Source organism: Molothrus ater, chromosome 9 (genome assembly GCF_012460135.2).
Source record: "Molothrus ater isolate BHLD 08-10-18 breed brown headed cowbird chromosome 9, BPBGC_Mater_1.1, whole genome shotgun sequence".
Classification (NCBI taxonomy): Eukaryota; Metazoa; Chordata; class Aves; order Passeriformes; family Icteridae; genus Molothrus; species Molothrus ater.
The window spans coordinates 31185490-31213110 of record NC_050486.2 but is presented as its reverse complement, the minus strand read 5'-3'; the positions used below and the strand labels follow the sequence as shown (position 1 = coordinate 31213110).

Below are 27621 nucleotides of genomic sequence, written 5' to 3'. Positions count from 1 at the left end.
CATGTCCTTAAGTAATACAGCCACATACTTTTTTGAACATTTACAAGAATGGTGACTCCACAATTGCTCTGGGCAGCTGTGCCAGGGCTTTACAACCCTTTCCATGAAGACTTTTTTCCTAATATCTAATCTAAACCTCCTGTGGTGCCACTTGGGGTCATCTCCTCTTATCCTGTCAATGGTTCTTGCATGTTAGATTCACTGGGAATAATATGGCCCCAATCTTCAAGCAGTATGGGGTCCTTGCCCCTGAGCACTTCTGAGCATCACCCACAGGTTCCTGGGCAGATGTGGTTTGTGAGAAAAGCACAGTGAAGCCCTGAAGTGACACCTGTGGTGAAGGACTGTGAGGTGGCAGCAGCACATAGCCGTGCTGGCCCAGGGGGTGACCAGGTGATGGGATGAGAACAGAAAGCTGGGAGCAAGGGAGGGAAGAGCAAAACCACAACTTTATTTCCCAAACCACTGAAATAATTCTCCTTGCTTTGGCACTGATTCCTGAGCTTCTCTCTTTGCTTCCATGGGACTTCAGTACATGTTTAAGCACATGTTTGATTCCTGGCCTGGATTAGGAACCATTGAAAACAGATAAAGTGTCTTGTATAAGGGTATGCAAGCCAAAAGAATGGTTGGCACAGCAACAGCTGAAAGATTTCCCCGGTGCAAGAAGCTAGAGTACCCTGAGCAGAAGAATGCTCGTTTCCCCTGGTCTGTCCATCTGATGACTGCCAGGAAGTCCAGCCAGCATCTGGATCCTCCCAGCCACTCAAAGGTGGTCAGCCCTGGCTCAGAGCTGGGTGACTGAGTAGAGACATGCTGTTTCTTGGTAACTTTGCTCACCACTACATTGTATTTATGAAATCTCCAAGTGGACCAAATTTAGCCTTCACTCAGGAACTTTTCTGAGTAATTGTTCCTGCCTCTTAATTAAAATCTGTGTGTTTGATCGTGGCTTTTTCTCCAGCCACAGACATATCCAGTGCAGCCCACACAGGCTCTCAAGAAGACCTCTGTAAACTGACACATTTACATGACTTTTGAACATATTATCATGGGTACCACCAACATGCATAGAATTATGGAATATCCTGAGCTGAAATGAACCCATGAGAGCCCTTGAGTCCAACTCCTGACTCCACACAGAGCAACTGAAAGTTAAACCATGTATCAGAGAGCTTTCTCCAAAGAGTTCTTTAAGCACTGGCAGGCTTGGGGCTAACTAATAAAGTTGTTATTTTTGTTACTATAAGTAGCAAGTATGCAATGTTTCATGTTGGTACGTAGGCAACTATATTACAGGTAAGGTTCCAGCACTCAGGAGCGTATATCCTAATATCTGAGTTTGAGAACCTTTAGAAATAATTAGTAATGGTGAAGACGACTCTTTTGTTCAGCTGTTAACTTTTAACACTGAGGAGCAAATAGGGTCTTGACTGCCAAAAATGCTGAATAAGTTGAATTTTACAGGAGATGCCATGATGAACAATGCTACTGTGACCTTGCTGTTTATTGGGCTGGGTTTGTAATACCACAGTGTTTTGAAAAAATCATTTCCATATGAGCACTGGTGTGAGATTTTCCTTTCTGAGCATACCTTTCTCAGCTTGTCATGGTTTTCACTGCCATGGAGCTGTGAGCAGGAACCTATCTGTTTTCAATTGGTTGCCAGAACGCTCACATATTTAGACTGTGCAGTTAAAACTGATTTATATTGTGGATATGAAGTTGAAGTTACAAACTTTTATTGAATAATCATCATTGGTAAAGAAAAAGCTGAGACATGCTGCAGAGAGATGAAATACCTCTGAACCCATGGGTTTTCATCTGAGTGGTGAAGTACAGAGCCATCTGCCCTCATCCTGAGGGCTGAGAAGGGCCTGGAATGTTCCATCATCAGTCTGCTAGGAGATCTCAATTGGATACTGAGTGTTATGCTGTATGTGGTAGTAGATGTTGGAAGGAAAATCCTGAATATGGTCAAACCTCCCTCTGCTTTTCTTGCCATAGTGCTGCTTCAGAGGGAGTTGTGTTCAGAAACCATGATACCATGCTGGGCATGAGGGCAGTGCATGCTGAACCATGTGTGGTTACAGCTAGAAGGTGACTTTTAACACCCCAGGCCTCTGCTATTCTGTTGGTTCTTGCTGGATGGCACATGCCTTTGGGCCCGGATTGGGTGTGGAGAGTGCATTTGTGTTTGGCAAACGAGCCAAAGACTCTGGACATTAAATGTCATTCCCCTGCTGTGGCATGACATCTGTATGCCCATGGGTAAATCATTCAGTTCCTTGGTGCCTCCACTCATTTTCTGCAGAATGGCTCACAACTGCATTTCTTAGGGGTTTTACAAAGGAAAATGTACCAGAGATGGGGAGCTGTGCAGTTTCTACCTGAGCCTTGCAACCATACCAGTCCTCCCTGGGGTCCTTGAGTGTTTCACTTCTGCCAGTCGTGGTGGGAGTCCGTGGTCCCCCAGTGCAGAGGAAAGGTTTAGATTAACAGCTGTGTATTCCTTATACTCACATTCACCTGTCAGCTTTGCTCAGTCTCCCAGCATGATTAAGTCATCCAGGAATGAGTTGAAAGGGTTGGATTTGTAATTAAAACAGGAACACATGGCCTAATTTCCTTTTACCTGTTGCAGAATGTAGAGTGTGGGGCATGTAAGATATGAAGCTGGATGCAAACTTCCAAGAGGAACTGAGTAATCATCTTGGCAATACTGCCCGGGGCTCACTGGCTGCTTTTGATGCAGCTATAGGGTTACCAGAGGATTGCTCACATCTCTGTGACTGTTGGAATCCTGGGATTTTGATGACATTTCCTTTCACTGTCTGTATCTCTTCTATTCATTTGCAAGAGGGCATAAGTTTCTAATTAGGTTAAAGGTGTCCTAGCCATGTTGTTCCCTCAGATATTTTCTCAAGGAATGAAAACTGAAAAGAACAGAGTCTTGACAGAATTTTGGCTCTGGTCTTTGGCTGGTATTGAATCAAAATGTGGTGTGAAAAGTGTAGGCTTACACTGTTTCCATCTGCAGTGGGTAATAAGGGATTGCAGTGAGTAATAACGGATTGCAGTGTTTGGTTTGAGTATCAGCTGCCTTTGCAGCTCAAACCCAGACTTTGTGTGTCTGTCTGGGGGTTTCTCTGGGGTTGGCTCTGCACACAGGTGCTCAGGTCTGTTTCCAGGGGCACAGCTGGCACCCACAGGGCTCCATCACAGCGCTGGCACCAGGGACCCACAGCACAGGCTGAGCCACCCTCAAACCAGGCTGTTATTTGGGCAAGCTTTGTAACAGCTCACCCTGCCTCAAAGACCCCCTTGACAAATTTCAGTGGCTGATGCATGGAGAGAGCTGCCCGAGGCTCTGCTCTGCATGTGCCTCCACAGACTGTTGGGCAGTGCAAGAGAAATGAGTGAGGCAAAGGTGCTCGGTACTGTGAGGTATCAGCAGGTGCTTTACCTGCAGCAGGTCTTTGCCTGCTGCTTTGGGCATGCTATGGCCACAGTCAGAGGCTAAATCTCATGTTAAAAGGGAAACTGTTATTTGCTTATGGAAAGACAGGTAAAATGGGGTATATATTTAAGTCACACAGAGAAGCTACTGGAAAGCAAAAGACAGAGATCAATTCTCTCAAGCTGGGGGCCTCAACTACAATTACAAATCTCTTTTACTCTATTTTATCTGCACTTTTATCAGGAGCTTGTTTTGTTAAATTCCTAGAGGTGTCAGTACTCCCTATGGCAGGAATGAGGCAGCGCAATGGTTCATTGCCTGCTGCACTTGCCATGATGAAACTGCTCATGCTAGTATGTATGTTTATTTATATACCCAGGAAACTCTTCTTGCAGTTTACTTTTGCTTGGTCCAATTGTACATTCTCCATTAAATTACTAAACCTTGGTATCCCACTGGAAACCACCCTCTATCCTCAATTTGCTCAAAGACTGACCTAAGCAGGAGTGTTTTGACATCAGTTCCAGACTCTGACTCATTGAAAGCATATCTTGCTCCACATTTAAGACTGTAACTTGGTAACTTGGACACGTGTGTCATGTTTGTGTGTTGATTGTTTATGGCACAGGTATTTAGGCTGCTAATGCAGCAGAATTCAGAACCATACTTGTTACTGTCAGACAAAAGATCACTAAGGTTTGGAACAGAAAGAAATATTTGTTTGTGAAATTTCCTGCTTTGGTTTTGCCCTGAATCACTTTTCTGACCTAGGTCCAGGGTTGGTACCAGCTGGTGCCAGGAGATCCTAGGCCCTCAGGCCTCCTCACAAGCTGTGCTGCAGTGGTGAGTTCCCTGGCTGTGTTGCAGCTGGAGAAGGATGTAAAACTCCCTGGGACACCTTGCTGGGTGACACCATTGTCACCTTGTGGCTGACAGCGAGGTAGCAGGAAGGGAACAGAGGGGCTTGTGTTCTGAAACAGATAGAACTGAAATTATTTGGCTGAGCACTTTTCACCCAGTTCTAATTTTAATATTTTAAGGTTGTATTAAAACGTATACTGATGAACAATCTTCTGGAGTGCCTCATCCATAGCTGTGAAGATCCACATCTTTTCCACAGAGAGGTAGTGTCGTTGTGCCTGTCATTTTAAATTTGAATTCTGGTCTTTTAAAATGTATTTTTCCATTTGATTTGTGTGCTACTTTAATTTTCTATTCTCTGCGTACATAACAGAATGATAATTCCAAACAATTATTATGATAATAGTATGAAGGACTGATGGGTACTATGAGCTGCAGGAAGAATCTGAGGCATGTCTGATATGAAACTCACTGAAAATAACACGACTTTATGTGATATTCCTTTTGGGTGACAAGAGCAAGAACAAAAAGCAGATTCTGTGTTTGTTGGAGACATACATCATGTTTCACTGGTGAAAGCAAACAGAGCAGGCAATGCATTTGAGTGGGGCTGTAGTTGTATACAATGAGCTCATCTGGGTCCAGGTGCAGCCATCAAGGAAACATTTGACACCATGAAGTTCCTTAAGCTTCAAATGCTGGTATTTCTAAAAAGTGAGTTATTTAATGTAAGTGTAAATACCAGGCAAGAAAGGCAGCTGCTTTTCATAGCTTGGGAAGCCGTGTGCATGCTCAATATAAATACAATTAACCATTTCATACCTTTGCACACCAAGAAAAGGTTTGATGATGTAGGAACTGTGACATTAGCCTTCTGTACTCTCTTGATACTTGAAACTGTGACAGCATTGCCTGCAGTTTTGCCAAAACCTAGATGTGAGCTTCTGCCTGCAAAACAGTCCTCACGCCTCCTGCCCCAAATCGGAGGCTGTTCCCAGCTGCTCTTTGCAGACTCAGCTTGGTGATTTTCCTGTCTTCACACTCCTGGGCTCTTTCCTAGAGCCAGCGTAGAAGGGTGTCCAGACCATGGCATGTCAGAAGGGAACTGTGGCTGTCATCCTGCCCAGGATGGAGGGGCCCTGGCTGAGACCCAGGGCGCTGTGCCTGGGCAGGACTGGCCACTGCAGGGGCTGGGAGCAGCAGATTCCCACCAGCTGTTGGGTGTCTGTGTGTGCACCCAGTGTAAGAAAAAGCCTGATGGTTTGTGTTCATGGATATGTTGAGAACTGGACTTGGGTAAGGAAATTGCTTTAGGCTAAGCAAAAAATTAATTTAATATTAGTAAGGAAGACAGCCTCCAACTGCATTCTAAATTATTTTTTTTCTACATTGGAGAGCAGGAATTAGTATTTTTTTTCGCTATTTGCCTCCTTTTTAAAATGATTTTTAAGCACTCTATCAAGTTGGTAAAGAAAAAAGACAGTAAATGATCCCTGTGTAATATTGTTAAGTGAGGGGACATCAATGTAGTTTAACACATTAGGGAGGGAATTAAATAAAAGTTGGTTAGCAAAACTCTAGGCCTAGCTCTACTGTCTGCAGATGTTTATTCTCCTAAATACAAATACCAAATCTCTTCCGATTCTAAAGGCTGTTTTACACTTCTTTCTCATTTTCTAGAGAAAATTCCTCATGAATATTTTTAAATTCTTATGTTTTGGCCTTCATTGACATATTTAGATCCTGAAATGTATTGGTCATACCTTTGTGCAGGACTGGAAATAAATTACCCTGGGTCAAGTTCTGTTTATACAGTGGACTGCTCTTGCAGAATTACCTCCTTGACTTAATAACTTCCTTTCGGATGACATTTCTGCCAGAACGAAGACAAATTGGCTAAGGTCAGCGTGCGGATCAGCTCAGCGTGTAGGAGGAAATTGTAGCGGATCAGCCAAATTGCGATGGCTCTGGCTGGTGGCAGCGCGGCTCAGCCCGGGCCGGCGCTGAGCCCCACAGCCCGGGGCTCTGCAGCAGGGTCGTGCTGCAGCGTGGCCAATTCCAGCCTTTCTGGAGCAGGCAGAACTCAGCTGGAGCAGTGACTATGAATTAGATCAGCACAGGGATCCTTTTGGATCTACACTGAGTGCGCAGCTGCCCTTCAGACCGCTTGTGTTAAACGCAGTGACACCCGGCTCTACCCAAAGTGCTCGTGGGTCTCTGCAGATGGCACACTGTGAGATTTTCCTGCATCTTCCTCTCACTCATTCCTGCAACCTTCTTTGGAATTGTTGTCTTACAAGTATCTGGGAGCTGACAGCTTGCAGCTGAGCCTGTTCTCATCATCCACAGCGGCAGGGGGGAGGATGCTGAATTTGCTTCCTGATGAGTAACATTGAGGCACAGGACTGAAGGATTGGATGCAGATCCCGTAATCCCACTCTTGATGAGTACCTCGGTGCTGCTCTTTGTAGATCTGGATGTTATAATAGACCACATTATGTTAAATAGAACATGTTATGTTATACAGAACATATTATGTATTTGTTATATATTTAATATTATTTATTTTACTTATGCATGTGAAGCCAAACAAAATCTGAGTTGTGAGGAAAGGAACAATTCTGCTGAAGTCAGTGGCTTTATATTGTATGGAATTGGTTGTAAGAGAGCAGTGGAAGCTGCAGGTATTGGCCAGAGTGGAGCCAAAACCTTTGCAGAGCCTTTGCAGAAAATGCTTGAGAAGTTGAGCTGCCCCTGAGCCTCCTGACCATCTCACAGCCTGCCCTGGCAACATTCCCTGGGGCAGGGGCAGTGTGAGCCACATTTGCAAGCACTGTTACTGCACCTCAGCCCCCTCCAAAGTGCACTCCCTTAGCCCAAGCACAGAGGAGAAAAGCCAACAGCCAAACTGCAAAACATTTAAAATGGTGGCGTTACACTTTCCCTTTGCAAATTCTTCTATTCCTTCTGTGTTCTACAACAAAAGAAATGCAAAGGCCTCCTTTTAATTAAGCTCTTTATCCTTTGAAGTTATTTTGGACTTTTTTTTTCACATTGGTGATGTAATTTATGTAAATAATCATCTATCTATGAAAGGAGTGTGTCTGTCAAAAGCTGAAATAAAAAACATCCGTCATTTTGAAGTGATTAACATTCTCCAGATGTTTAAATCATCGGATTTCAGGAGTTTCCCTTTGTTGTGATAATGATATAGTATCCAGAACAAGAATGTTTACTTTTTTGTAGGGGTCAAACATAGATTTTTCACAATCCTATTAAAGCAAGCAGTTTATTGTAATTGTATGTGCAGATGAAAGCATATGCAGTTATTATTATTTCCCTTAATTGTAAACTGCTGCTGGTAATTTTACTGTAAAGCTGAAACAAAAGGAACATACTTGAAAGGACCACCACTGCCCACTTATGTAATCAATTTATAGATGTCAAGTTTGTACCAAGATGGTTATCCCTCTCCCTCGGAGCCCCGGTGACAGGCTACCACCCTGCAGCGCAGTCTCTGCTTTGGGGGCTGCCAGGGAGTACAGGAGATGTAGCTGATAATGATTAGTGACAGCTCTGAACCACTGCACTCCGAACGTGCTCAGCTTCGGGCTGCAGGGAGGAAGTGAGACACACATTCCTTCCTGGTGCTGGACCCTGCGGCTGACCAAGAGAATTTTGCCTGTCCTGTGCTGGCCAGCCCACTGTGGTGACTGGAACAGCAGCAGCCTGGTGTAAGGAAAAGGAGGGGTATAATCTTGGAAAAGGGGTATGTGTGAAACATGGACCATTTTCTTTTGCTCTCATAGTCCTTGCAGAGCAACACCCTTCAATTCATAAAACTGGCCAACACACGAGATGTGTAGATCTGAAAAGTCACCCCAGTGGCAAACTCCTCAGAGCTGACAAATTACAACTGGAGAGATCTCTGAGTGGGCTGATGGGTAACAGCAACTGGCCAACCTCCTTCAATGTTTGCTTTTAACAGAACCTCTCCTGAAATATAAATTTAGAAAAAAAACAACCCATATCCCTGGAAAAATACTAGATAGTTGTTCCACACAAATAACCACAGCATCTACCCCAAGATTTCAACTGAGCTAAAACTTTAACTAAGGATTGTTCAAAATATAACATTTTTTCAGTTGTTGGAAGGTTCTTATCAGATGGGCAGATACACCCTGGGGGCATGTTGCAAAGACAGAGGCAAGCTGGCCCTGTGGCCACTGCTGCTCTCTGCCTCCAGTTTCCCCTCAGGGATGGTTTTGGCACCCATGCCCTCTCTGGCTCCAAATGGGCTGTCCTTAGAAAGAGACACAACCTATTGGAGCAATTTCTTCTGTGTCCCACCCAGATGAGCTGGTGGCTGGTGGCTGATGACTGATGTTAGTGATGCACTAGATCCTCCAAGCTGACCTTTTGAAAAACCTGTCTGAGGAATAGGTGAGTTACAGACATGCACTAAATACCTGTTCTGCTGCATTTGCAGTTTCGAGCACCAGGAAATATTAGCTCTGTTATTTTTCCACTGCCTGTTGTTGCACACAGTCAACAGGACTATCCTTCTAATGCAACATCACATCATACTACATCACATCACATCGCATTGCATCGCAGCGCACAGTAAATGTTACATGGCATTTCACGGCACAGCCTGGCCCCTGTGTTCACAGGGCTATCACACCACTGTAGTTGGGGATTTGGTGCATTTCCATTCACCATGGTTGTAGGAATGTGGCCAGTGGCCCATGGAAGTGTGTTTTACTGGTTTAGCTGACATAGTTCCTGCCTGCAAATGGACTATGGGGCAAAACAGCTATTTCAGAGCAGTAGCAATTAAAGGAAAGGGGTCTGTGCCTGTGACATCCTGCAGATGTGCTGCTGTGTTCTGAGTCCAAAGTGCTGGCAGGCTCTGTGGCTGGACTGCAGTAGGGTGGCCCTGGTGCTGCTCTGCTGCCTCTTCTGCACAGGCTTCACTGGCTGCCACCAGGCTGGGGGGTCAGGGTGAACCCCGGGGTCTGCCAGGCCCCAGCGCCCCTCAGCTGTGCTTCACACCTCCAGAGATCGCTTGGGAGGAGCTCTAAAATACAGTATGCTAGCAAAACAGGTAACTTCTGGAAAAAAATCATATAAATACAAATTCTTGGCTAAACTCTGAGTTTCAGGCAAACTAAACTCAACTCCAGCAGCAAACACCCATCAGTGCTTCTGGCTTGCCTCAGTCCTTGAGCAAATTATTTCAATGCTATTTTTCATGTACTGCAGATCTGATATGTACATAGAGCAAGATGACAACCAGCCAGCTTCATCTGCCTTCTTTCAACTTCATACTTGTAACTAAAGTTCACACAATATTTTCAGAGACATCCATCCCCCCCATCCCCCCTCAAAAAAAAAAAAAGAAAAAAAAAGAAAAAGCATGAGGAAGGCAATGGGAGGATAAAAGACAAACACAAAATGCAGTTCACTTAAAAATATCTCTGCTTGATGGAGGCTAAAAGGTGGCAGCTGTGCCAAAGTAGTGGACCCTAAATCGCTGAGCAAAAAAGAGCAGGGAAGACTGATTGCTCCCAGTACTGTGGTGAATGTGTGCTCTCAGCCACAAATCAAGCAAGCTTAAAAAAAAAAAAAACAACCCGGAAAAAAAAGACTCAATCAAGGCAATAATGGCCTCCACTTCACAATCAGACAAGTGCTTCTACTTCAGAAATCCTACCATTTATGGCTGATTGCTAACCCTGGCCTCATTTCTAATCTAAAGGGTGAGTAATAATTTGGAAAAGGAATTATAACAACTTCCCAACCATTTGGTAAATCGTCATTACTTTAAAGGGGTGTTGGGGAGCTGTTGCTGTTTGTCAGATATTTTTTTTCCTGCTACAGCTCTCCTACTTCCACCACTCCTTTTCTCCTTTATCTCATACTGGAAGGGAAGTAATGCACAGTGGAAATATGTAAGAAAGAAAAGTCTGGAGGGATCTTCTGACCATGGGACTCTGCCATGTAGAAGCTGACATGAAGCACAGAGAGGTGCAATGGCTCTTCCCTTTGTGTGGTGCCCAGAGATTCATGCAGGGATCAGTGGGGCACTGAGCATTGTTCCCAGCCCAGGGGCTCGTGCATGAGTTCCCTAGAGTGGGAAACCTTCTGCATTAGGAACTTCCCAAAGGAAAGGATGAGGAGCACCCATGCAGGTGGATGGGCGATGCTGGGGTGCTGGTGCAGCAAGAGCCTGCTGCCCACCTGACCCCTCACTGGAGCCCCCTGGCCTTTGGCCTCCCCTGGTCAGGGGCCACCCAGTTGGATGGAGCTGGTGCTTTGCTGTCCCAGTCCTGCCTGGACTGTCTGGAGTAGGCAAAGAGACATTAACCATTTGACCCATAGGTTATCCTGATGGGAAGTACCAAGTCTGGAACCCTGAGCTCTGTTTATTGCATTTATTTTCTGGTTCAAGCAGGGAGAACTGCATCTGTAAATATTTCAGTATTTATGTGAATATTTTTTCCATCTTCTGCAAGTACATTGTGATTTTCATATGCACATCAGAGTTCATCGTAGAGGTTATTCCAACCAAAGCAATTCTGTGATTCTAGGGTTTTCTAGGGAGAAAATATCAAAACAGAGGACTTGGACAATGTTACTTCTGGCCATCACCTGTGAAGGCCACAGCTGCCCTGGGCAGAACTAAGGACTTTGCCTGGTGCTGCTGTTCTCCCTGACAGAGTGTTTAAAAACAGATGAAACTTGATGCAGAAAAAAAGAATCGGGGGGACCTGTGCTGGGGGAGACCTGTGCACAGCTTCACCTGGGTTACCTATTCTAATCCTGTGGAAATCGTGACGATGTTTTGATAACAGTAGACATTTGTGATCAAAACACCTCTTATTTCAATGATTCAAGGACAAAATGGGATGCTGTTGTCTCCCTGGATGAATGTGAGATGTTTTATGAAAGGTATGATCAGTGTGTTCGGAGAATGACAAAATTTCCTCCCTGTCTTGGGAGGTAACTGCAGTACTGGCTGTGCGGCAGAGTCCCTTACTCCTGGTTTGTGCTGTGAAGGGATCTGTGTCTTATTTATGTCTGTATTTTAAATATGATTTGAAAAGAGACTGATTCAAAAATTTTCAATGACCCAGTGAAATCTGAACTACTTATAGCAAGACAAGAAGTATAATGCTTCAATCAAAATAGCAACTTGGAATGTGTTTTATTAAACGGAGTTCATTTAATACTACCCCAGAGTGCTGTGGATGTGAAAACACATTCTTGAATTGGAACTTTCATATCTAGGTAATAGGAATGAAGGGAAAATTGTCATTTTTAATATTGTACATTTTGGGACAAATTCTGGTCTCATATAGAACTACCCACAGCATTCCTGAGTATTTTCCAAAACTGGTGTGTCCCTGGATCCTGTATGTCACTACGAGGTGAATATGTTACAGGAAAAACAAGTAGACCCTGCACAGAGCTCTAAGTGAAATCCTGGCAGATTTAGCTTTCCTATCATTCTCTCTGCAGCATTTTCAAGGTGTTTCAAGTGAGAGAAAACAAAACAAGTCTCAGACTAAGTGCGATTGAAGAAAACTCTGAAATAAGACATCAAGGGATGCAAAATAACAGAAAAAAAGTGTATTATTTATATAAACTCTGGATGCATTTGCCTTGTAAATATTTCTTGATTTTTGCTAGCAATATTATGCAAAAATATTTAAATGAGCAGATTTTAAAACAGCAGTGCTGCCTGTGTAACGTGGATGCTGAATCTATCGGGGACGAGCAGTTGGGAAGTGATGGGGCCAATCTATATCTCCATTAGTGGACAACTGCTGATCATCCCAAGGAAAACAGGTTTTTCCTTGCCGGCTGTTCGGTATTTCGGGAGTTTAAAAGGCTTCTGCTATCAGCCGGAGCGCGAGCGGGGGAGGCACAAGGGCTGATTTTTCCCGGACGCCTGGCGAGCTCACCGGCGCGGGGAGCGGGACCGGCGGCTGCGGGGGCTCCGCGCTCGTCGGTGCCCACGCTGGGCCTCGACTCCGCGCCGGGTCCCGATCCCCCTCGGTCCCGCCGCCGCAGGCACCCACCGGGACATGGAGCCAAGGAGGGACTGGCGGACCAGAGCAGGCGCGGAGAGCTACGCTCCCGGCGCAGTGTTAAAATACGATGAAAAAGAACTTACTAGGTCCTTATTTAGAGAAACGAAAAATCCTGTTCCGTTCACACGGAAGAACTCCAGTGCCTGTACGAATGAATTCTCATCCGCCGCTAGTGCTGGTCGCGCCGGCACCTTCCACCTCTGCCCGAATCCCCGAGACAGAGGGAGGGCGTCAGCTGAGCATCGAGGGGACGTGTCGAGCATCGGGTTCTGCCCCCGCGGCATCGCGCTCACCGCCCGGTGCGGGCTGGGGCAGAGCCGAGCGGTTCGGAATGCAGCGGAGCCGGCGGCTCGGAACGGAGCCGAGCCGGACGGTTCGGAGTGGAGTAGAGTCGGGCGGTTTGGGCTGAGACAGAGCCGAGCGGTTCGGGCTAGGGCAGAGCAGAGTGGTGCGGGCTGGGGTAGAGTCCGGCGGTTCGGAATGGGGCAGAGCCGGGCGATGCGGGCTGGGGCAGAGCCGGGCGGTTCCGAATGGGGCAGAGCCCGGCGGTTCGGAATGGGGCAGAGCCGGGCGATGCGGGCTGGGGCAGAGCCGGGCGGTTCCGAATGGAGCGGAGCCGGGCGATGCAGGATGGGACAGAACCGGGCGGTTCGGAATGGGGCAGAGTGGGTGTCCTCTGCCAGCTGGGCCAAGCATCCAACAACCAGGCTCTGAGCTGTCAGAACTGCTCCGCAAAAATCACAATTACAACTATAAAAGCTGATTTCGAGAAAAATATTTCTCTTTTCTCGGGGTCCTACAGAAAATAAAAACAAGCTTTCCCCCTCCAGTATAAAATTGACCAAAATAGCATATCTGTTCAGGTACCATAAATTAACTGCAGCCAGAAAGCAGAACAAGATCTTTCATGTAATCTCTATATGGAATTTGGGTGTCATTCTCTGATTTAAGAAAAAAAAAAAGCTAAGAATTCTCTGACGTTGATCTCAGGTAGCTGCCTGCTGTCACACCACTGCCAACACAGCATGTTTTACAGCAATTCTTGACAGCTTTATTTTCTCCTGGTGTGAAGAAATTAAGTGAGCAGCTCAGGAAATTTAGGTATTTATATAATTTTTAAAGACACATTTTTTCAAAAAAAACACCCAGTATGTTCCCCTGGGGTACTTTCAACTATGGGTAGATCAGAAGTGAAACATCTCCCATAATATCCCACTATGTAAAATCAAATTCACAAGATATTACAAAGTAATTGTGTATTTTCAGTAACCAAAAGTACTGAAGAGCTGCTAAGCCTCCAGTGCATTATACATATATGATAAATTCAAAAACTTGAGACTGATTAAATTAAATTGAGACTTGGTTAAATTCAAGTGAAGCCCTGGCAGGAGTGGAAGCTGAGAGGTGCAAAGCCACCCTGGTCTGGAGATGTTTAACCCCATGTGAGAATACTGATTTCACTGCAGTCTGCAGCTGTCACTGTCATGCTCTTGTAAACCATTTTAAGTATCTGAATTTCAGACGAAGCTGTTTCAAGCGAACTCTTGTGCTCCTGACATCTGTGATTTGCATGTACAGAATTATCCCAGCGAATGGGTCAAGTGACTGTGCCCAAGTGCATGGATGCACTGGGGAGCACAACTGGCTGGGAACCTGTGGCACAGCCACAGGGAATGCTGCGGCGCTGATTTGAGTAGTTTCCTGGTGTGGATGTGAAATGCTATGGGGTGAGAAATGACAATCAGTTCCTGGAGTGAATGAACCCATCTGTGTCCCCTGAAAAAACTGAGAGCACAGGGAGTGAAATTGTAATTTTAAAAAATTTAACACAGTGAGAGCAAGTATAAAAATACCTTTTAGATTAATTAAGTGGCTAAGCACACTTACAAATGATAAAGATTTGACAGTTTTAGGAGTCTTGTTGCTTATTGGCGAATTTCCCTGCAGCCATAAGCCCCAGAATCCCCTTTTCAAGGGTGCTGCCTCCAGCTGCCTCTGGACGCTCTTCCCAATTCCTGCCTGTGCCCTGCACATTGACAGCCCAACAGAATCCCATACAGCAGCTGGAAATAAAACACAGCTTGATAAAATTAACCTCAAAATGAGCTGGTGCAACTTGGGTGAGCATGGGGCAAGATGTAAGGGCAGCAGTGCATGGAGGAAGGTGTTGCTGGTACCAGAAACCTCCTCAGCATCACCCTCTGCAACCTTGGATGGATGCAAACAGTTAGGGTAACATTTTTGTATTAAGATGCCAAAAAGTCTTCCTGAATTTTTTTATCATTTTTCAGAGGAACGTGGGATCAGTTTCTGACAAACTGTATTTCTCAGAATGTAAATACTGTAGTGCTGTTACACAGGGTGAGAGTTTGGGCTGTTACAGGGTCTGTGGGCACTGCTTGTGGTTGGTGCTGGTGTCGTCAGTCCCTTGAGCCATATCCAACAGTGCCAGACATTTTAAGAAATGTCACACGCAGAGGAGGGTTCAGACTATTCTGAACAAACTCCATAAAATCCACAAGCAACAACTACCTCCTCTGTGTGCAAGACGTGCCCTCCAGATAGTGAAGAGGGATCTGCAGGAATAGTGGGACTCCCGGCAGTGGGGATGGCAACAGGGGTTCCCCAGGAATTTGCTAAGGCAGCAGCTTGGGGAGGATCATCTGCATGGAGGCAGATGCTGCTTTTTGTTGATGGAAGCCCTGGAGTTTCAGTTCAGCCCAGACAGGCAGTTGACCCTCAGAGCGGAGAGGAAGGTCTGTGGAAAATGGTGACTGCAAAGGTCTGACACAAGCCCGCATCCTGACAGTGCTGCAGTAACACCTGCGGCAGAAGCCACGTCCCCACACCTGAGGAGCTGCTGTGCTTTGCCCTGCTCCCACCACCTGCCTGCTGCCCCACAGGCTGTGGGACTCCAGTTTTGTTCACACAGCTCCTGGCCAGCAGCTCTGCACTGTTAGAAATCACTCCCCTGGGTTGAGTCATACTTTAGCCAGTCCACCCAAACACACATGAGGTCTGAGACCAGTGTACACAGCGCTGCTTTGGAAGGTTTCTGTGGAATTTCCACCGCATGTATTGGATGGTCTTCAGTCTTCAATGCTTGTCCTCCCCTTCCTGAAGGAGAAACCTGCAGAGCCAGCTGGCTCTGCAAAACCCAGAAGTTGGATGTGAAACGCTGCCACAGAGAACACAGTGAAAAGCTGCAACAAACCAGTTATTTCTAAGATAACTGATGGAGGACCACTTTGTTAATTTAACAGTACACTTTAAAAACTCCCAAAACATTCTTTGGCTTTGTTCTCTGTGTCCTGTAGCTACACCTGCTCACTATTCTGTTAATTACCTTTTTTTCGGGTCAATGTCCATGAGAATATTACTACTTGGAGCACAGGAGTATATACATCTCTTAAAAAGAGCATTACAATAACTTTTTCAGTTCGCCATTTGCTTTCAAATGTCTTAGTCTATATCATGATTTCAGCAAACAGACCAAGACTGCTTTCAGTATCATCCTGGGGTTCCAGCTCTCTGCTGGGATCAGCCTGTTCCTGAGCAGTCCGTCTCTTTCTTCTACGCACGTACACAGAGTGGCTCTTCTCTGGCCCCTTGGGAAACAAGGTGTCTGCAGGGAGAGCAGCCTCCAGAGCCAGCTCCAAGCCTTTGTGGAATCTAGACAGAAACAATTCTGTAGTTACTGTTTTTATACATTTGCTCAGGATCTGAAAATTACTCTGAGAAACGAATGCTTTTAGAATGTAATCAAAACATGCAAGGGGAGAAAAGTAATTACTAACATTTTACTTAATACTGAAGAAAAATTAGATGTCATGAACAGAACTGGCATTTTCTTACAAACCTGTCAATCCTCTTTATGTTTTCTTCCATTTTCTGATTGGCTACATGTACCAGAAATTCAATATATTCTTCAGAGACCATCAATCTCCCTTTGTGGCTCAATGGAACTTCTAAGCAGTGAGTGCTCCGCACAGCCTGAAAACACACACATGATTTACCTGGAATAAAGTATTTTAGTTTATGAAGGTTATTTAAATAATGTAGGGAGTTCATTATAGTAAAAAAACTGCTTATCCATACGATTATTTAGGTTGCTGTCACCTAAAGCAGCAAGCTATTTGTTTGCTATAGCATGCCCTGTGACAGCTCCTAAGCACCAGTCAGGTCTTGGCTGATAGAAAAATCAAGGTTAACGTAACAACACAACTTCATTACATCCCTCACAGTAGCAGAGTACTTACCGTTGTAATTTTTCCTCCTCTGCCAACTGTAATACCAGAGTTCCTGAACCCAGAGTCAATAGCCACTGAATGCTGCAGAAAAAATAAATACTTTAACAGGTCTTGTACACTTCCACAGCAAAAAGTATTTATGGATGCCTTGCAATGCAACGTACAATCTCAATTTTGCAAAAAACATATTCAAATTATCTACCCAGTCTTATTAAAAAATAGTTACATAAAAATACTTTTTAAGATCAAACCCACAAATGGTGGGTGGTTTTCAGAGGCCCACAGTGGATCCTAATTGAATCCATCAGTGCAGAAGGGATGCAATGTCTCCCTGGGCACTGAACTGCTTTATCCCAATGAGCTGGAACCCTACAGACAGCCGTGCCACGCGCTGACAACGATGAGCGCAGCTGCACTCTACGTGAGTCCCTCAGCTCTTCTGCACTAATGCAAAACAAGCCCAGCACAGCACACATCGCTCTCCGCAGTCATACTGGAAAAGCAGAAGGCAAAGGCATCACTCAGTGCACTGAAAATGGAGCCAAATGGCCTGGCTGGTAGCAACGTACCATCTAAAATCCAACCCCTTCAGCCAGTGAGAGCAGCCCAGGCCCCTCAGGTAGCGTTTCATGCAGCAGTCTGCTTCAGCTCTAAGACTGAATTGCAGGCTAGTCTTTTTTCTTTCTAAGTACAGTAAAACCCTCACCAAGTTTAAAGCTGTGTTTTTTCATCAGCTTGCTTTACTACTCTAATTATTAAACACACAGCACACCTGGGACTGTTTCTAAGTGCAACTGCTTACCCAGGAGCCAATACTTTTATTTTTGCAGGCAAGAATGTAACAGAACAATGCCACATTGCACTTGACGTGGCTTTACCAGCAGCTGCGCATCCTGCAGCTCTCGACACAGCACGTGAAGAACAAATGGTTCAAACTTGAACACAACATCACCAGTGGCTTTCTTGAGTGCTGTCATCTGGAAAATATACCAAAATATTTATATAAAAATCAGAGTACTTCCTCTTGTAAGAGTTAACAACAACCTACTGCATACTCCTTGGCCTGAAACTTTAGCAAACTTTGCTTTGCTGGAACAAATACTAATGAAAACAAATATTCTGGAGGATGCTCCTGTGCATGTGTGAGAATGTATATGTATGGTAAAGTGAACTACAAATTGAGTGAGAACATGCTGATCTTGCAACTGCCTCTTTTGTGGGACAAAGCAATATATGCAAAGAGTAGATTATTTTGAAAGCATACTAAAAATGAAAAACCCTGCACTACAGATGTTTTTAATTTCAGGGTACTTAATGATACTAAATTAACAATGCTATATAAGAGATTCTCTGTTACACCATCTTCAGGTATCTGTCTGCTAGCACAGCAAGCTGGGCTCAAGAAATTTTTTTTTAATTCAAGAGTTTTCAATCTGACTCCAGACAGCATAAAATTATATAAGTTTCTGGAATATCAGCTGCCTTTATAACTATGCAGAGAATTTGATACTGAGTTTAAAAGCATTCTCTTAAAATAGGCCTGAAGAATTTATTAAGCAACACATCTAAGGAAAAGTTGATTTTGAGAGTCGAGTATCAATTCATGTTAGTAGCAGGAATAAAAACCCTTTGACACCATGTGTTTTCTATGACAACTGGAGCATTTCCATGAATAAAGGCTGTATCTCACTGTGCCCTTACCACATCACCTTTGACACATGGGTCATGTGTTACCAGGAGCCACGTGCTATTCTTCTTCTGGATGCCCATGCCGTCCGTGTCCTAGTGATGGACAGAAACCATTAAAGTGGCTCGGCAGCTCGGTGAGGTTTAATCTTTGCTGCTACAAAAACGCTCCTTGGAAATAAAGAAGCAGCCCCTTGAAGCAAGAGCCAATTCACACCGCGACCAGACCCACCACCACGATCACCCTGCCGGTCCCAGTCCCTCACGCACCGTCACCATCCCCGTGCCGGTCCCGGTCCCTCACGCACCGTCACCATCCCCGTGCCGGTCCCGTCCCTCACGCACCGTCACCATCCCCGTGCCGGTCCCGGTCCCTCACGCACCGTCACCATCCCCGTGCCGGTCCCGTCCCTCACGCACCATCACGATCACCCTCCCGTCGCACGAGCTCGTGGTGCAGAAGCTCTCGCGCGCGTTCAGGAGCCGCGCCAGCTCCGCGGCTCGCGCGTCCAGCGCGCTCTTCCGGCTGGAGTCCGGCCGCGCGAGCCGCTGCGCCTTGAGCCGCGCGAACGCCGCCATCGCGGGGGGACGGCGTCCCACGGCGGACAAACCTCGGCGCGCGGCCGGGCGGCGCAGCGGGGCGGGGGCGGTAGTGGTACGGCCCCGCCCTCCTCCGCGTTCCGCCGCGCGGCAGCGGCGCTCCGCAGGTAGGCGGTGGGCACGGGGGCTCCCGGGCGCTCGTCCGGGGAGACGGGACGAGAAGACAGCGACTCTGCGCTACCCGTGCCAGGCTCCACAGCCACGGGGACACGGCCGGGCTACACGGGGGCGACGGCTGTGCGAGGCGGCCCGAAGGGGCGGGGCTTGATCGCAAGGAGCGCTTCCGGGGCACGGCCTGACCGCGAGGCGGATCAAGAGGCGGGGCCTGGCAGCGAGGCGTCTTTGTGGGCGGGGCCTGGCGGCGGAGGTGTGTTTGTAGGCGGGGCCCGGCGGTGCAGGTGTGTTTGTGGCGGGGCCCAGAGCAGCCCGGGGCCTTCCCTTGCCCCGCTCCCTCCCCTCTGGTTCGGTTTGTTATCACAGGATCGATCGCCCTTCGGCCCCGCGGTGTCCGCTGTGTTCCAGGCGGTGTCCGCTGTGTTCCAGGCGGTGTCCGCTGTGTTCCAGGCGGTGTCCGCTGTGTTCCAGGCGGTGTCCGCAGGTCAAGTGGCTCAGGCTGCCCGTGACCTGAACAGGTACCTGGGATCTCATTGTGTCTTTTAGCAGATCCGCTGATCGCCATGGCAGCCACCAGGAGTGTGATGAGAGCGGTCCGAGTGTTTGAATTTGGTGGCCCTGAAGTGCTTAAACTCCAGTCAGATGTGTTAGTTCCTGTTCCAAAAGAAAACCAGGTATATGTGAGCTCTGTGAAGGAAAATAGTGATAATGAATGTTAACAAGTGCCTGCAGGACAGAATGAGAGATACAACCAAAACCATACACCTAGAGTACGTGAGTTTTGGTCAGTGTGTTCATACTACTTGAGATATCATGCTTAATAAACGTGGGCTCTTTACTCTGCTGTGGGCTATATAGTCCACATCAAGATTTCCCTGAAATTAGCTTCACTTTGACACTGGGTTGTTACAGAGGCTGTTTGAGGATTCAGTAAAAATGCTACAACACCATGCTGTGAATTCAAGGGCTAAATCATTTTAGTTATTGCTTAAGAAGTGTCTTTTCTTTTAGGTATTAATTAAAGTCCATGCCTGTGGGGTAAATCCTGTTGAGACATATATTCGTTCTGGGACTTATGCTAGGAAACCAGCTTTGCCCTACACTCCTGGCTCGGATGTGGCTGGGGTGATTGAAAGTGTTGGGGAACACGTGACTGCATTCAAGGTATTTACACACTGGGGTATAATTCACCATTGTTTCATGGGTCCTCTTTGGCTGATTGCTGTGCTACTGTACCTGGTTTTGTTGCTTATAATCCTGTAATCTCTTCAAGGGGGGAAACCCCTCCACAGACTGGTACAAGCACACAGTGGGATCCCAGTGGCAAACCAGTCTGCTGATGGGACTGTGAGCAATGCTGTGCCCTCCTGAAGGACAGAGCTCTCACAAGAGGCACTGCAGTCTATCTGCTTAAAGCAGTGATGTCTGGTGTACAAAAGGTGGGGTTTAGAGCTATTTTTCTGGCATTGCAGAAAAAGTTGAGATTGGAAGCTTCTTGCTGGGGGTAGTAATTTCAGGCAGAACTAAAAAATTTTCTGTAAAGTATTTGAGAAATGGAAATTGCTTACTTATAAAGCTCCATAAATTCTGTTATTTGTTACTAAAATTGTTCAAATACCATATTACTCCTGTCTAGTAATTTTATTTGGATTTCTCAGTGGGGAAGTCTCAGGACAGGAGAAGACAAATATTAGTTTGCTAAGAAAGATATCTATGACATCAATTTAGTTTTTAAATTGGTTCTCCTATTTAAGTCATTAGACATTTGGTCCCAAACCAACATAAAAATTGTAGGTAAAATTGAGCTGGAATTTTCTGATTTGGAATTTATGTAACAATTTTGGACGATCTGAGAGATAGGGTTATCAAGAGAGAAGAATAATCTTTTTTCATGTTTCCTGCTAACAGTTTGCTTTATCTGCTATGTGTGACTTTTTGCTTCCTCTGCCAATTGTGATGCTCTTGGCTTGAATGAGAGAGAGATGTCTTAGGGTATATTGAGGGGATAAATATTTCCACATTTAAATAATTTAGAAATGTTTCCTTTGTGTTTGTAAAAGCTTTTGAGGTTTTGCATTTGGAATCTGTGCATGGAATTCCTGACTTCAGTCAAAGTTCATTAAGGTTCATATTAATGAGGCAGTAGGTTTGTGTGTTACAGTGCAGGGTGGGGTTATAATTATGATACTTAGATTTAAGTATAAGAAATTATACAGTTTGTGTTGATGGTATGTATCGGATTTTATAAAAATTTCTTTGACAAATGTAACTGGTTATTTTTGATAGGAGAACTGTTAGAAATAGCCCAAACCTCTGTAAATTTCATCTTAATGTTTATGAAGGAAAAAGTAAGGGAAATTATTGATTTCTCTGTGTTCTCTCCCTCCATTCTAGAAAGGTGACAGAGTTTTCACCCTTGAAACACTTTCTGGAGGATATGCAGAGTATGCAGTTGCTGCAGCCAGCAGAGTCTTTCCTTTGCCAGACAAACTGGACTTCAGGCAGGGAGCAGCGATCGGAGTGCCCTACTTCACTGCCTACCGGGCCCTTTTCCAAAAGTAAGGCACCAAATCCATGTTTGTGCACTTCAGTCTTTGGTATTTACAATGCCAAAGTTCGTATTTTCACTGTCCTATAAAAGGGGGAGGTTGGTGAGTGGGAAATGTTTAAAAACGTTGCACTGATGGAATTGTCAGATAATTGTGATCTAGGAGCTTGTGACTGTGTTTTCCTGCTAAGTCTTTTTTCTTGAGAGAACTTACCTGGAAAGGCTTCATGGAATAAAATATGTGACTCCCTTTCAGTACTCACTGGTATTTTGGCTGGGAAAGAAAAAGGGCAATAGTTCTAATTTCCTCAGTAAGCAGACAGGTGCTGTGGAGCAGAACCACTGCTTTCCTGTGGCAGGCCAAAGTCCTGAACTGAAGCTCAGTACCAGGCTCTCACTGGCTGCTGGCTGCATGTTGCTTCAAGTCGTCAGTCACAGGATTTATTTTGCCTCCTTGTTTTCCCAAAAAGGTTTATGATATCTGTTTAGCCATAAATTGGAATATAATTGGAACATAAACTGGAAGCAATGCTGTGTGAACAATGAGATTTGATGTCAGTATCTGCAACCCCATGCACAGACAGTATGTGCTACAGTCACAGTGCCAGCATTTCTTGTGTTCTTCTCCTAGAGGCTGTGCCAAAGCAGGGGAAAGCGTGCTGGTTCATGGTGCTAGTGGGGGGGTAAGTATTCCAAGGAGGCAAGTGGTAGAGAACACTGCTCTCTGTCCTTGCGTCTGCTTCTTCCTGGGATATGAGTTATGGTCATATTTGTATCAATAGATTAGCAGATTAGGTTTTTATTTCAGATACTCTAGGATACACTTTCTCAGAAAAACCCCGTTATTCCCAATAACTGTGAGACTGCACGAGTGCTGGTGTGAGTTCCCCAGTCAGAGGGTCACATACTGAACAGGTGTTTGTTGCAGGTGGTAGTTGGTCTGGAAGTTTTATTGCTGATAGCAGAAAGCTCCATTTTTCCAATATATACAAATTGTTCTCAGTCCTCTGAGAATAAGTCACTGGTGCAGGGTAACTGTGCATTTCTGTTTGCATTCTCATGTTTTTACCCATGAGCCAACAGCTGGCTGCACAAGGAAAGGTACTGGAATATATAAACCTGCGACTGAGTACTACATGAAATTGCACTTCTAGTTTTCTTTGGGTTTTCTTGACAAATTTACTTTAGATCTTTATGACCCAACATTTTAGTTTATCTCCCACACTCTGCAGTTGCTCACTTTCTGGTGATGCACCAAACAGCTTCTGTGAACAGGCCAAGTTTCCTTAATTATTTGTTAGACAACAAAAAGATGAATTCATATCTTATTCTGAGATACTAGAATGGCATTTAGCATCATAAGTCTTTTTAAAAATTTTCATGAACTAAATGTAGTGCTTCTATTTTTACTGGAGTGCAAAGCTGGTAGGAGACACTGAGAATTCACTTTCTAAAGAAGTGTTAATAAAATTTGTGCCTGCAGATTGTCTTTGCAATGTATAATGCTGGTATTAATAGCAGGTGATTCTGTGAAGAGAAGAATTTCCTTGGATTTGTATAAAAAATATAGGGCCCAGGTTTGACAGATATTCAGCATTCTACATCGATGTGTGTCAAATGCTGATAGCTATTAAAAAACCTCAAAAATTTACCATGCCTTGGTAAATATCTTTTCTTTTTTAAAGAGTATTTGGCTGTCTTTGAGATCCAAATTATTGGCTAAAAAACACTTTACCAGACTAGCTTTTTAAATGGGGAAGTTCCAAGTCACTGGTAGACTATTTAAAATTCTAAGAACGAGGTAAAATAATTTTCTTTTTTTTTTTTTTTTCCTCTCTTCAGGTGGGACTAGCAGCATGTCAGATTGCCAGAGCTTGTGGTTTGAAGGTTTTGGGCACAGCAGGAACTGAGGAGGGCATGAATGTGATCCTGAGAAACGGTGCTCACCAAGCCTTTAATCACAGAGACCCGAATTATACAGAGAGAATTAAGGTAGGCCTGTGTCTGGACTCAAGAATGCAGGTAGTGTTGTTCTTAACATGTGAACTGTTGTTTGCACAAGACTTTAAAACAGATTTATGTACAATCAATAGTGTACTGCCTTTTTCATTTCTACACAAGAAAAAACTTTCTCGGGCTGGAAGAGCTGAGCTTTCCTCACAGACAGTGGCATTTAGAACATCCTACATTCAGCAAATTCTAGTGTGGGATCGCATCACAAGTTAGCACAGCAAAATGTGCTACAAATCAGCTCATTTGCTGTCAGCTGCAGTACAAAGGCTGCATTGAAAATTTAAACAATGAGCCGTAAAGTGGATACTTTCTATAGTGTTCAAAATTAAAGATGGTACCCAAGGACTAAAATGACATCCTGTGTCCTGTACAGGCGTGCACAGGGCCGGAAGGAGTGGATATCATCATAGAAATGCTCTCTAATGTCAACCTGGATGCTGACTTGCAGCTGCTGTCCCGTGCAGGGAGGGTGATGGTGAGTGTTTGTGTCCTGGGCCAGGAGGGTGTCAAGTGAGTGTTTGTGTTCCTGAGCAGTGAGGTGATGATGGGTGCTTGTGTCACCGATTTTGTGCTTTCAGCACCATGCTGAACAGCTCTGACTCGGTGCTTTGGACTCCTTTGGGCAGGTTGTGGGCTGCAGGGGACGCATCGAGATAAACCCAAGAGACACAATGAGCAAGGAGTCCAGCATAATTGGAGTTAGTCTGTTTCTTGCAACTGAGGTAAGAAGCATTTCTATTTTTAAGTACGCTTTATTGACTTGTTCCAGCACCCTTCTATTTACAGTTAAAATTATTTGGAGGAATGGAAGAATAATTTCACTGTAACACACTTGTTAGTTCATTCCTTTATGTTTTGATTCAATTTCAGAACATCATAAAATATTTTCAGGTTGTGGAATTTGCTTTAATTATTGCATAAATTGCCAATACTATTCTGAAATACAAAGACCTTGTCATAAACACTGTGTTTGTTACATGCAGGAGGAAAGGCGTGAATGTGCCACAGCAGTCCTTGATGGCATAGAAGCTGGCTGGCTGAAACCAGTTGTGGGCTTGGAATATCCCCTGGAGAAAGTAGCCAAGGCTCATGAAGACATTATTTGTAGCAGTGGTGCCCGAGGGAAGATGGTGCTCCTTCTCTAAAAGAGCACCTTTTCCTATTCATTTTGTAGCTGTTCTAACTGCACCTTTGCTTACATGGTTCACTGAATGTATGTTATAAACATACCTTTGATCATGTTTGACAGTAGCAGAAAATGCTCACTTAGATGAATTAGTTAACATTTTCTTTTTGTAATGAGCAGAGTTGCATTTACTGTACAGTAATTTTGGTAGCTTTTTTGATTGATGTGGCAATAATAAATTTTCTCTGCTCGCGTACTTTGTGCCGCAGGGAATGGTAGGGTTTGGTGTCATGGAACATGTGAAGGCAGAGCGAGGCCACTGTAGGTAACAGAATGAAGATGCTTTTGACAGATACACAAAAGTAAATAACTCACTATGTGTGTTAATTAGAACTGTAAATTCTCTTAGCCAAAAAATGTGTACTCAAATTTTGTACTCAAATTTTGTCACATAATTTACTTGAAATTAAAGCTTTTACTGACAAAATAGTTTACTTTCCAGCTGAAAAGATGGGCAGAATCTCTCAAACACGAACTATTTGGAGCCGAGGCAGTTCTACGTGTCTGTGCCTCTAAGGCTGAGGTGACAGAATCCTGGCTCATCCAGAGGGACTGTCACTCTGGAGCTGCATGCTGGGATTTGCCTCTTTGGAAATGACAATCATGACTGAAAGCAGCTGATTTCTGGATGGTGAATGGCTGGTTGTGAAGATTTCAGTTCTTGCTATGAGCTTTAATAAAAGTCTCCTGGATCCCTGGCTGCCCTGAGAGTGGAGGGGAGAGTTGAGGCTGCCATGGCTTTGTGGCACCGAGTGTTCCTGTGAAATTCCTGAAATTCCATCTGCTGAAGTGGCCAGGGCACAGCCTCAGCACTAGGGCTTGTGTGCAGGTGTCTATGTGAGGTCACTTTGCCATGACACTGGGGTCATTTCATTGTGTCTTGTTCTCATAAACCTTAAGTCCATTGCACAACAGATGGTGTTGCCAGGAAAGATGGTGGAATGTTTCTAGAGTTAATAATTTCCATTTAGTGTTTCAGTGAGTGGTTTCAGAAAGCTGCTTGGAGAGAGAAGGACGAGGCCAGCTCAGCTGTAGGACTGGCTGCCAAGGTGCAGTGGGGTCCTTCCTCCCTCTAGGCTGCCCCAGGGCACTGAAGCTGGTTCCCTTGTCTGTAGCACTTCCCACAGGAGTAGGGAGCTGTGGTTTTTATGTGAAGATTTAAGTGATTCACTTGGTGTAAGTGATGTGTAGCTAGTGTCTCCGCTGATTATCCAGGTGAAAGGTGCTGACTGTTCCTGCTGTCTCAAGCAGAATGTGGCCTGAGCAGTGGTGTCAGTTGGGAACCTGCTATTCCTCTTGACAGCTGTTGGAGAAAGTAAAACATCTCTTAATATCAAAGTACTAAACAGAGGTTAAAAGTAATGGTTAATGACATATGATTGTGGAGATGATGCACATAAAAAGTATATACCTTTCCTCTATATTCTGTATTCAAATAATATTTTAAATTCAGTCTTAATTTAGTAGGGGTCTATAACAGGAATGAGAGGCTGATGGTTTGCAGTGGCTCCTTTCTTGCTTAGTGCTGCCACTGCATCGTGGATGATGTTTAGAGGAGAAATTCAGAGCAAGTCTCTGGTCTGTCCTCATCGTTGTTGTCCCAAGGGCCGTGGTTGTAGTGGAGTTTGTCACCAGAAGGTGTCAGAGCAGTTCTGTGTTACCACATTATCGCTGCTCCCTGCCAGGTGCCCCGGCAGAACAGCACAGCCCGACTGGGACTGACTTGTTGGGAATATCGTATAACGTTTATTCTCTGTCAATTTCCAATGTATTGTTTAAATTGAAGGGTTTTTTTTCATTTTGGAAGAAGTAATGTGGATAGAACTGATGAGGTAGGGCTCAGGTATGTCTGATTTGTGCAAGCCACCAATCTAGGAAATGTCATCCTGGAGAGTCCTTGGTTTCGCTCTCTTTTTGGGACATGCTGCCCCTTGGCAGTGCAGAAAAGGATGAGGAAGAGACTGGGGGCCACAGACCATTGAATTTGGTGGAATAATTATCTCAGTTTGTTGAGAATCTTCTCCTGATTTGACTGGATGGGATTTTGGAGGCAGTGGTTCCCCATTGCAGCCTGCTTGGTGCTGCCATGGGTGGTTGGAAGGGTTGAACAGGCTCTTGTATTTGTGCCGACTTTGGCATCTGCAGGAGAGGTTTGGGGTTCAAAGTGAGGAGCTGTGTACAATGCAAGGCTCTGGAAGCTGCTGTTCTATGTGTTTCTAAAACAGAAAAGAGTGGAATTGTTCTGAAAAGCAGCTGCTCTTGGTTAATCTCATTGTGCCCCAAATAAATGCTGCTTACATTTTCTAGTCATTAAAAGTCTAATTGTGTCTCTATTGTAATTGTCCTGTGTCTGTTCCTGACTTCTTCCTGTCCTGCAGGATGATACAATCAGTTAGTTTGAGACTTTAATTACAGAGTTGGGAAGATAAAATATCAAAAGAATATTGATGTCAAAAATTGCTTCCTTTACAGAAGTCAGATCAATATTGAGTTTGGGTGGATCATGCCACAGAAAATTTGAGGATGGTGAAGCCTTAACGTTTTGGAACAGATGCATCAGGAGCAATGGTTGTCCCTGCTATTCCTCACTGCAGGGATCTCTGCTCACGTCCGTCGCTCTGGTCCCTGGAAGCATTACCCTGTGAGTTTGTACTTCAACTGGGACTTGCAAGAACTGCAGGAAGGAGGGAAAAACGAGCATGGAAGGGTGGTTGTGTCTCCTTTATTTCAGTAAATTGTGTGTCTGTAGCCAATGCACACTTGGGTGCTTCCTGTCATCTGGATTGAGAGATGGAAATCAGGAT

The 27621-nt window shown here is 44.9% G+C and overlaps 2 protein-coding genes across 7 annotated transcripts in view; one reads left to right on the top strand and one right to left on the bottom strand.

Annotated features, from left to right (window-relative positions):
• CRYZ (crystallin zeta) overlaps positions 1-27156 on the top strand; it is a 60185-nt gene extending 33029 nt beyond the window's left edge. Inside the window, exons 1-9 of one of the 6 annotated variants that reach the window (XM_036387682.1) lie at positions 18968-19063; positions 19617-19744; positions 20082-20234; positions 21465-21628; positions 22250-22301; positions 23461-23610; positions 24005-24106; positions 24258-24353; positions 24615-27156. In XM_036387682.1, the coding sequence (XP_036243575.1) occupies positions 19634-19744; positions 20082-20234; positions 21465-21628; positions 22250-22301; positions 23461-23610; positions 24005-24106; positions 24258-24353; positions 24615-24776 (990 nt within the window). In that variant the 5' untranslated portion in view covers positions 18968-19063; positions 19617-19633 and the 3' untranslated portion in view covers positions 24777-27156. Of the gene's footprint in view, positions 1-18967; positions 19064-19087; positions 19355-19616; positions 19745-20081; positions 20235-21464; positions 21629-22249; positions 22302-23460; positions 23611-24004; positions 24107-24257; positions 24354-24614 lie in introns of those variants that run through there. The other 5 variants (XM_036387678.1, XM_036387681.2, XM_036387679.2 and 2 more) reach the window with 5 other exon arrangements.
• On the bottom strand, positions 13662-19211 carry TYW3 (tRNA-yW synthesizing protein 3 homolog). Its single transcript, XM_036387684.2, has 6 exons — positions 18777-19211; positions 18372-18452; positions 17549-17647; positions 16680-16751; positions 16280-16413; positions 13662-16092 (listed from the first exon to the last, which is right to left on the bottom strand). The coding sequence occupies exons 1-6, from the start codon at positions 18933-18935 to the stop codon at positions 15888-15890; spliced, it is 750 nt and encodes a 249-aa protein (XP_036243577.1). The 5' UTR covers positions 18936-19211; the 3' UTR covers positions 13662-15887.
• Positions 27157-27621: the final 465 nt, after the last annotated feature.

Bases quoted from the DNA above. Each gene is read 5' to 3' on its own strand.
- TYW3 (XM_036387684.2), bottom strand. From the start codon at position 18,935: ATGGCGGCGTTCGCGCGGCTCAAGGCGCAGCGGCTCGCGCGGCCGGAC. The intron at 16,752-17,548 runs GTAAAGCCACGT...TTTTTTCTGCAG, and splicing joins TGCAGGATGCGCAGCTGCTG to CATTCAGTGGCTATTGACTC. The intron at 16,093-16,279 runs GTTTGTAAGAAA...GTTTCTGTCTAG, and splicing joins AACATAAAGAGGATTGACAG to ATTCCACAAAGGCTTGGAGC.